General features: G+C 45.2%; 1 protein-coding gene across 1 annotated transcript in view; it reads right to left on the minus strand.

The window, feature by feature from the left end:
- Positions 1-6,764: 6,764 nt before the first annotated feature.
- LOC122543402 (insulin-like growth factor-binding protein 5) overlaps positions 6,765-10,684 on the minus strand; it is an 18,568-nt gene continuing 14,648 nt past the window's right edge. The window contains exon 4 of the mRNA XM_043682105.1: positions 6,765-8,439. Within this exon, the coding sequence (XP_043538040.1) occupies positions 8,302-8,439 (138 nt within the window). The 3' untranslated portion in view covers positions 6,765-8,301. The remainder of the gene's footprint in view (positions 8,440-10,684) is intronic.

Consider the following 10,684-nt stretch of genomic DNA (forward strand, 5'->3'; position numbering starts at 1 on the left):
AAACAAAGAACAGCCAGGGGATTCCTAGAAGCATGGCACTCATCCACAAACTCCATCAACAAACACATCGACCTGGACCCAATATACCGGCCACTACAGCGGACAGCTGAAACTGACAACCGGCAGGGACAGACCACTATAAATACCGGAGGAAACACCACAGAAGCGCTTCACAGAAGGCTCCCAAGCACTGAGGATGTCACCTAGACAGAGGACGAAACGTTTGCAACAAAAACTTCCAGCTCGGCGAACAGAACCACAGCATACTCACTACTGCAGTCTTTCTCTTGGACAGACTTAAAACAACAATTAACTTATCTGATTCTGTGCTGTGAACTTCGTCCAACAGTTCCTCCAAAATTAATTGTGAATTTCACTGTTTGTTAATTTTCCCAGATGCACTCCAATGTCCAGTGATACACGAATTCAAGCAGCAAAGGCGTGTAACTGTGCAAATTCTCTCTCTCTCTCTCCTGCACTGTCCTAACCATGTGCTTCCTTTGTCTGCTCTTCTCCCTTTTAAAACTGCTGTTGTTTTGACTTTTTTTTTCCCAAAGTTCCACATCTGACGCTGAGCCACAAACTGGACTGGATTAAGTCCTGTTCTGGGCCACACCCTGCACTGGCTCATATCCGACACTGGACCAGCTCCTACTCTGGGCCAGGTCCTACACTGGGCACATTTTAAACTGGCCCACATCTTTCACTAGGCCAGGTCCTACACTGGGACATGTTCAGTCTTTGGGCCAAATCCTCTATTGGTCCACACTCTACTCCAGTCCACACTCTACTCTGGGCCACACCCTACACAGTGACACACCGTACACTGGGTCATAACCAAAACTGGATCAAGCCCTTTTCTGGGCAAGGTCCCACTCTGGGCCACATCCTGCATTAGACCATATCCAGAACAATGATAGAGTCTCCCAGTTTTCATTTTCCACCCCAGCAACATCCACATCTGGAAGATCCACCTCCAAGGAGGGTGTCACCACCAACACATATTACCATCCCCTCCCTTGTCAGCATCCCACGGGGACAATTTCCTCTGGGATACCCTAATCCACTCCTCCTGCACTCCCAACATCTGCCCAGACCCCAATGATACCTTCCTATGCAATTCCAGAAGGTGTAACACCTGACTGTTTACTTCCTCCCTCCTCAGTATCCAAGGTCCCAAGCACACCTTCCAGGTGAAGCTGCAATTTACCTGCACTCAATCTGGCCCAATGTGTTCACTGCTCATAATGTGGTCTCCCCTACATTGAGGAAATGAAGCGTAGGCAGGCTGACAGTCTTGCAAAACACCAACGTTCTGTCCACAAAGATGACCCTGAGCTTCTGGTGGCCTGCCACTTCAACACACCACCATGTTCCCGTGCCAATATTACTGTCTCAGGCTTGCTGCAGTGCTCCGATGAGAATCAGCGCAAGCTTGAAGAACAGCATATCATTTTCTGCTTGGGGACCCTGAAGCTTCTTGGACTCAAACTGAGCTCAATAACTTTCAAGCCTGGTTCCTTCCTTCCATGTTTTTTATCCACCCCACACCCTGGCCCTGTCAATGACATAGTTTGCTTCAGTACACCCTACCCATTCTCTCCTACTCTCTGCTCTCACAATCACATATTCAACTTCTCTCCTGTCCACACCTACTATCAACAAACTCTTTGTCTGCCGACCCTTTTCATATCTCTCTCTCTCTCTCTCTCTCTGTCTGGGTTCCATCTCCTCCTATGTCCACTTCCCACATGGGGCCATATCCTATACTGGGCCATGTCATTTATAGGGCCATAGCATACACTGGGACACAACCTACTCTGACCCACATCCTTGGACTGCCTATTGCTACACAGTTGGCAGGCTGAATAACACCATTGGGAGTACAGTACCCACCCTTCTCCCTCACTTTTCCAGCTACTGGATCCTTCTACTCTTTTCCATGATACCACCCCAGCACTCAGTGTTTTCAGCTCTTGCACACCTACATTGTGACCATTGAGGCCTGCACCAAGCCATCATCAGCCCTTCAGCAATCATGTAGCCCCAAAATGTACGGGGAGCCTGATTTCTTCCTGCAGCCCAAGGAAGATGCACACTCAAGGCTCTCAAGAAGGGGTTCCTAGTCAGTGAGGAATACCTGCCAGTACCTTTGGAAGATCACAGAGCACAGATCGGGCACCTCAGACTTGAGGGAGCACCCTTGCTTAAGGGTCGAGCGCGCAATGCTGGAAAAGCACAGCAGATCAAGCAGCATCCGAGGACGTTTTGGGCAAAAGCCTTGCTTCGGGCATCCAGTACTTAAGAAAGACATTGTAAAACACTATTGGAATACTGCACGGTGCCTCAGTGGTTAGCACTGCTGTCTCACAGCACCAGGGACCCAGGTTTGATTCCAGCCTCGGGTGACTGTCTGTACGAGTTTGCACATTCTCCCCATGTCTGCGTGGGTTTCCTCTGGCTTCCTCCCACAGTCCAAAGATGTGCAGACCAAGTGAATTGGCAATGCTAAATTGCCCATAGTGTCAGGTGCATTCGTTGGGGGTAAATATAGGGTAGGGAAATGGGTCTGGATGGGTTACTCTTTGCAAGGTCAGTGTGGACTTCTTGGGCAGAAGCGCCTGTTTCTACACTGCAGGGATTCTAATCTACTGTGTTCAATTCTGGTCTCCCGACTAGAAGAGGAATGTTCTTAAACTTGTTAAACCTGGTATCGGGAGAGGAGAAGGACTCCAAGTTCCCTGCTACCTGTTGGTCCAAACCCTCTCATGCCGTTGTCCCCAGTGGAGACCAAAGTAGAACCCTATGCCAGTGATCCTCAGGTCAGAAGCAGAGGGCTCAGTGGTGGGTGCTGGGGATGATCCAGAGCTTGTGTCCAATGAAGAACGATTCCCTTAAACCGCCTATTGTGCTTTTCCTCATTCGCCTTCCCCCCACCCCCCAGGAACTCCCAGAGATTCTTGGGAAGATCCTTTGTCGCAGGGATATAATCCAGCTGGTTCTGGACCACCAGAATAATTTCATGCTGGTCTTCTAATCCACCCAACGCCCTGGAATAGCCCAGAATGACTGATGGTGGTTCAGGATGTTTTTCGGTGACCTCCTGAGGGAGCTGAGGTCCCTGTGTGCCCTTCCTTCCTCCACACACTGAAGGGAGATGGTGACAGTGGCACACTGTTGCTGACACGCAGATGACCATACCCAGCCTCAACATCAACAGCAAACAGGAAGCTGCAATGCAGGTTCCAGAATGTCTCAGCCCTCCAGGACAGGAAGGATGCGATATGCACCCTCGAGGCACAGGGTCCACCAACAGCTCCTCGTGTTGCTCGCCAATGACGGATCCCTCATCTCGGATCAACAGGCGTTAGGGCCCGAGTGAGGGATGACGATCCAGCTTTCTTCTCTCTGGATCCATCCAATGAGGAAGCTGGCAGTGGGAGGACCTGCCGCAGCTTGGTGCAGAGGGTGCTGAGAGGTTCAATGTCCCTCTGCGTTAGGAGGAGTTGACTGGTGACCGTCTCTCCAGGGGCAAGTCCCTGGGGCTGGTTGGACTGACCATGGAGTGCCTCAAGGCATTCTGGAAGGTCCTGGGGTGGGGTGGGGGGGGGGGGGGGGGGGTGGAGGAAGGGGGTGTGGTGGGTGATGGTGAAAACTACACCCGATTCCTGGATGAATGTTTTGTTGCCTGAGGGCTACCCCTTTCTTGGCTGCCAAAACCAATTTTTTTTTTAAAAACTACCATCCGGTATGGATTACAAAACTTTCATCAGGGTGGTGCCACCTCACCTGCTGGACCACACAATCCACCCAGACTAGTTGCACACAGTCCCAGGAGAGAGGACCCACAACAATATCCACCTGATCCATTTTTCCCAGAGCACTGGTCTAATCGAGCACCTTCCTATCCCTCGTCCAGGAGAAGGCATTTGGCAAGGTGGATCATAAGTATCTAGAAACACAGAAAACAGGAGCAGGAACAGGCTATTTCATCAATGAGCCATTCATTATGATCACTGCTAATCATCCAATTCAATATCCTATTCCCACTTCTCCCCCATATTCTTTGATCCGTTAAGCCCAAGTGCTATCCCAGCTCCTTCTTGAAATCAATGTTTTCGCCTTGACTGCTTTCTGTGTGGCAGAGAATTCCATCGGTTCTCACTCACTAGGTGACGAAACTTCTCCTCATCTCTGTCTTAAATGATATCCCCAATATCCTTGGACTGTGAGCACTGGTTCTCGACTCCACAGTCTTTTTTTTCCATTAGTCAATCATAGGACAAAGATGTCACTGGCTGGGTCAGCATTTATTGCCCATCCCTAATTGCCCAGAGGGCAGTTCAGAGTTAACCATGTTGCTGTGGATCTGAAGTCACACTTAGGCCAGACCGGGTAAGGATGGCAGTTTTCTTTCCTAAAGGTTATTTGTGAACGAGATGGGTTTCTCTGACAATTGGCAGCAGATTCATGGCCATTAGACTCTTAATTCCTGAACATCTGCAGCGGTGGGATTGGGAACACACTTCCTGTGTTTACCCTGTCTATACCTGTAAGAATTTTGTAAGTTTCTATGAGATCCCCCCTCATTCTTCTAAACCCCCGTGAGTATAATCCAAATCATTCCAGGTTCTCTTTATATCAGTCCTGCCATTTCAGGAATCAGTCTGGTCACTGCACTCCCTCCATGACCAGAACATCCTTCTGAAGATAAGGAGACTAAAACTGCACATAATACTTCAAGTAAGGACTCACAAAGGCCGTTTGCAATTGCAGCAAGGCATCCCTGCTTCTATGTGTGAATCCTTTCGCTATTTACAACATGCTATTTACAACATACTATTTACCTTCTGCATGTGCTTACTTTCATCAATTGGTACAGTACAAGGACACCCAGGCCTTGTTGCAGCATTCTCTTTCTTAATATGTCTTCCTGGTTTTGTTCCCAAGCTGGATAACCTCATATTTATCCACTTTATACAACAACTGCCATGCATTTGCCCTTTTGATCAACTTGCCCAAATTACACTGAACCATTTCTGCATCCCCTTCACAGTAACAGTTCCATCCAGTTTCTGCAAATTTTGAAATCTTACATTTAGCTCACTCATCTAAATCATGAACATATTTTGTTGAATGGCTGGGATCCTAGCACTGATCCATATGGTACCCCACTAGTCTCTGGAGTTAGTGAGCAGAGTGGCTGTGGACATCCACCTCGTCGCTGATGCCTAAACTTGACCCGATTCCTAAGTTGGAGGACACTCAGGTGTGTGGTGGGTTCACTCCTGGATGTATACCCTGCTCGGAGAGAATTCCACATTGGCCCACAGGTACCTGAGCTACCTCACGGCTTTGCATTTGTTGTGGAGGAGTTTCCTGTCCAGGCTTCGGATCCATTTCTTCTCCTTCATCGCCCACCTGGACACAGGCATCCCGTTTTGCCCCCAGAAGGTGGGGATCCCCAGTGGGAGGCTTTCTATGTGGGAGTCCTCCCACTTTCAATCAGGGACCTGGCGTGGAGGATGTTGCACGCAGCAGTCCCCTGTAACCATAGATCGTCACGGCTCACTGACTCCCAGCCCAACTGTTCATTTTGTGGTGTTGTGGACCATGTAGATATTGGCTGTGGGTGACTGGACCCCTTTTTTCAGTTATTTGAAATTTTTTTTCCGTTGAATTTCTGGTTTTACTTCAGCCCCACACTTCTGACCTTTGGGCATTCAGATCAGAGGATCTCCTAGTGAGTCTGCTCCTGGTCTTGGCCACGGTCAGGCAGCAGGCTGTGAAAAGGGTCATCTCAGGTGACTGTCTGCCCCTCTTCTGTGGTTATGTTCATTTCTGGGTAGAGAAGAAAAAAAGAAAGTCCCACGGATGATTTGGTGGTGGAAAAAACATTTAGTTGTGCGTAAGAGCACTTCTGAATATATACAAAAAAAAAGGGAGAGACTCTTGTGACACAGTAGTAGCAACTGTACCTCTGAGCTAGGAGACCCAGCTTTGAGTCCCACTTGTCCCAGGAATGTGTCATAACATGCCTCAGCAGATTGATTAGCAATTTGTTTTTTATTTGGGTTGTAGTTATTGTGAAGAAACTCGGCAGGAACTGGCAGCGACGATGAAAAGAAACCCAGATTTGACCTTTGAGAGCTCTTGTGCAACACTAATATCCCTGCCTAATGTTTTTTCTGGGCCAGGAGACCAGGGCTCAAGTTCTACCTGGTCCAGAGATGTGTTATAACATCTCTAAACAGGTTGATTACAAAATATCTAACCAGAGGAGACTGAGTTTAGATCATTAACAAAAATAAAATAAGGGAGATGTTCTCACGCGGAGCGATCTGCAATGAATTGCCTGAAAGATGATGGAAGCAGTTTCAATTGTAACTTTCAAAAGGAGGAATGGATAGGATAAGTATGTGAATGGAAAGAACTCAGGACTGACTGTATGCCAAGAGCAGGTGAGAGTAGGACTACTTTCAAAGAGCCAGGACATCTACAACGGACTGAATGGCTTCATTCTGTATGGTATCATTCCATAAGGTGCATGTGAGAAGCAGCAGCTTCTTGCCAATTAGGACCAAGTATCCTCCCAGTTTCCTCCCCTCCTGTGCTGAAAGTATGGTCAGTGTTTCTCAGGCAATCCTTTCTTTGGAAAAGTCACAATCAGATGGATTGGTTAACATTACTATTTTATTGAGTGTTGTCCACACCAATCCTTCACCAACTATCCCAAAAATGATTAAGAATCAGAAAAGATAAAAAATGTTAAAAGATGTGATTTTATTAAATAAAACAGTGCAAGGATAAATCCCAAAATGTTAAAGCAACACCACAAATTTACCATAAAGAAGTATTTATTGATTTTTAGACACTCTACATTCTAAAGTATATTTCACTATTTATTTTCATGGAATTTAAATATATAGATGCATAAAAAAAATACATAGTGCTTATCAAGTCCTGTAAAGTGATGTAAAACTGTTTGGGTTGTATGCCCACACTAACTCAGATCCCAAGGACAGTACACACCCAAGAGACATCCTGACAGTCAACAGGGAACTTTTAGGCAGAATATTAAAAGTAATATTTTGAAATTGTTTGAAGAGGAAGAGCAGGACAAAGACATCTGATCCATTCAAAAACATTTCTGCACAAAACTAAATATGTCAAGAAAGAAAATCAAACTTCAATGAACAGCCATTTCTAAAGCGGTCAATGCCAATTATTCTGCATGTCAATTATGAGATATGACAAAACAAAATAGAAGTTTCTGTTTGCCAGTATGCAGTCTCCAACTTCACCCAGCATTTTTTCAAAAGTTTATATTAAGCAAGAAGTTTAATACCTTACTTGAAAACTTCTACTCAAAGTATATGAAGGAGACACATTGAACACTCCAGGGATGCAGAAATGCTTCAGTGGAATCTATGGGGTAAATGTGTGGCCACTCCAATCTTCTGAGTCAGCAAGAGAACAGGTTTTTAGCTGAATTAATCAGAGTCTGGATTACAGCTTCAGTAATATAACTGCTACACTCTCTGTACTCATGAAGTTTGTATCTGCTGCTCTCCTGAGGGGGCGGGGGGAGGGAGGAGGATTCATTCTGGGGTCTGGCCCCACTGTCAACATCTCAGACAACTAGCCAGAGTGTGAGGGGACCGAGGAAGCCCTGCAATTGAGAGAGAGAGAGAGAGAGAATCACAGCTCAACAACTACAAACACACTTTCCTGAAGGGATCATAGCAAGCAATATAGCAATGGTCAGGTACAGGAGCTGTTATCTGCCAGGTCTGTCTGGCTCAGGACTAAGACAGCTGGTGTTTTCACCCACTGAGTGACCAGGGAGGGTTAGCCAGCATTTTCTGAATGCCATAGTTCAGCAGTACCAGGCACAACCTGGTTCTACCAGAAACATTTTCACCAGCAGGACTTAAACCTCAGAATCAAGGTTGGTGCTGGAAAATGAGTCAAACTATGGGGCATGGAAACCATGCTAGCGAGTTCTGATAATGTCAGGCACTGGACACTGGGCATCTTGGAAAAAGAGTTTATCCCAGGTTCAAAACAAGTAGGAATCAGAATTAAAGTGGAATTTCAGAAGCTGTTCATTGCAGTTGTGACATATTTTGTAACCTTTAAACTACACTACTTCCAGGAGGTACAGTTCCAGGAAAGCCTGTTGGCTCATTCTAGGAGGTGATCTACAGGTAGAGTAAGGCTGATTGGAGAGTTATTCTTTCTAGTTGAATCTTCTCTTTAGAAACTTCAGGCAACGCTGCTCTCAGGAGAGTGCGCAGCTTAAGATCCAACCTCTTCAGAAGATGAGCTTTGCACACAGGACACTGGCCTTTTCCTACTCAGTAGCCCAGGAAGCGAGTGCCCATACTTATCCACACACCAGCAGTGACCCCGTTTTCTGCCTCTTGACGGCTTGCACTATGAAACATTGAAACATCTGGCTTTAGTGGAAGGAGAGAAACAAACAAACAAAACATTCTTGGAGATGTTCTAGTGAAGTTTGCAGACAATTAAGTACACACTTTTGAAGTATCATGTTGCTTAATGCAGGAAACCTGGAGGGACTTTACACAAGCTCCTACAGAGAGCAATGATAACACTCTGATTCTGGTTGACATCAAACACTGTCCAAGACTGATGACCAGGATGTAGACCAGTCAGCCCTTGAGCCTGCTCCACCTTTCAGCCCAATTATGGCTGATCTTAGGCTTCAACTCCACTTTCTCTACACATTCTGTCCTGCCAATTGCAAGAGACCAAATGTCTCTTTTGGCCTTAAAAGATGTTCAATAATGGAGCACTCAACTCAAGGAATTTCAACAATTCCCTATCCTTTGATTGAAGATATTTTGCCTCATCTTAGAATGATCAGCTCCTTATCCCATGTTCTAAATTTCCCAGATCAAAGAAACAACTTTTCACAGTACTACGCTGTCAAACTCCATCCGAAGTTTGCATGTTTCAATGAGATCACATCCCATTCTTCTAAACTCCACAGAACGTTAGATTCAATTTACGTAGCCTCTTATCGCAGGACAACCAGGGATTACCACGACTCTCTTAACCTACCCATAACTCTTTGCAGCCTCTGTATTTGCCTTGAAGTTTATATTTCCATCGAGTTTTGTAACATCAAGCTTAGATATATTACTCTCTGCCTCTTCATGAGCAGCTAAGGCCCCAGCACTGATCTTTGCAGCACTCCACTAGTCATAGCCTGCCAACTTGAAAATACCCTATTTAGCCTTAGAGTTTGCTTCCTGTCCCTTAACCAAATTCTCGATCCATGATAATATGTCACCCCCAACTAGAGTAGTCCTTGAGGGGCAGCTTATTGAGGGGCTTTTGGAATTCTCTATATACACATCTACTGATCACACCCTACTAGTTACATCCAGAAAAACCTCTAATTAAATTTATCAAACAAATTTTCCTTTTATACTATGATTAGAAGCATTTCATATGGTTTTATGAGTAATTTCCTGTTGACTGCTAGCAGACGAACTGGCTGTAGCTGCCCATTGATGCTCTTTCCTATTTTCTTGAAATATTTGCTAATTTCCAATCAACTGGGACCATTCCAGAATCTAACAAACTCTGTTATGTCTTCCAAGACAGACAAAAAAATTTGTTCTGTAGCTCCGCCACTTCCTCATTCTCCCTGATAATTTATCGAGTCTTTTCTTCTAAAGAGGTGATTGCTTACTTTAGATATTCTCCTTTTTATACACTTCTAAAAACTCTTACAATCTATTTTTGTCCCTGGGCTAAATTCTTGTGTACTAATTTTTCCTTATTATCAACATTTGCTGGTTTTGAAAACACTCCCTATCAACTTGTAACAATATAACTATTCCTTGCAAAGTTTTACACTTATTTTAATCCAATAATATGTTTAACGTCCTGAGTAAACCATGGATGGATCCTCCTTGGTTTTTTTCAAAATGGAACATATTTTGTCAAACACCTTTTTAAAAGATGTTTCCCACTGTTTATTTTCCACCATGCCTTTTAGTCTAATTATCCAACCAAGCTTAGGCAGTATCCCTCTCAAAATTAAAAAAAGGCAAATACATAGGAATTAAATTCTTAGAACATAGAACAATACAGCGCAGAACAGGCCCTTCGGCCCTCAATGTCACGCCGACCTGTGAATTGTTCTCAGCTCGTCCTCCTACACTATCCCATCATCATCCATGTACTTATCTAAGGATTGTTTAAATCTCCCTAATGTGGATGTGTTAACTACATTAGCAGGTAGGGCGTTCCATGCTCTTACCACTCTGTGTGGAAAGAACCTGCCTCTGACATCTGTCTTAAATCTATCACTCCTCAATTTGTGGTTATGCCCCCTCGTACAAGCTGACATCATCATCCTAGGAAAAAGACTTTCACTGTCTACCCTATCTAATCCTCTGAACATCTTGTATGTCTCTATCAAACCCCCCTTAGCCGCCTTCTTTCCAATGAGAACAGACCCAAGTCTCTCAGCCTTTCCTCATAAGACCTTCCCTCCAGACCAGGCAACATCCTGGTAAATCTCCTCTGCACCTTTTCCAATGCTTCCACATCATTCCCAAAATATGGCGACCAGAACTGTACACAATAGTCCAAGTGTGGCCGCACTAGCATTTTGTATAGTTGCAGCATGACATTGCGGCTC

This window comes from Chiloscyllium plagiosum, chromosome 43 (genome assembly GCF_004010195.1).
Source record: "Chiloscyllium plagiosum isolate BGI_BamShark_2017 chromosome 43, ASM401019v2, whole genome shotgun sequence".
NCBI lineage: Eukaryota > Metazoa > Chordata > Chondrichthyes > Orectolobiformes > Hemiscylliidae > Chiloscyllium > Chiloscyllium plagiosum.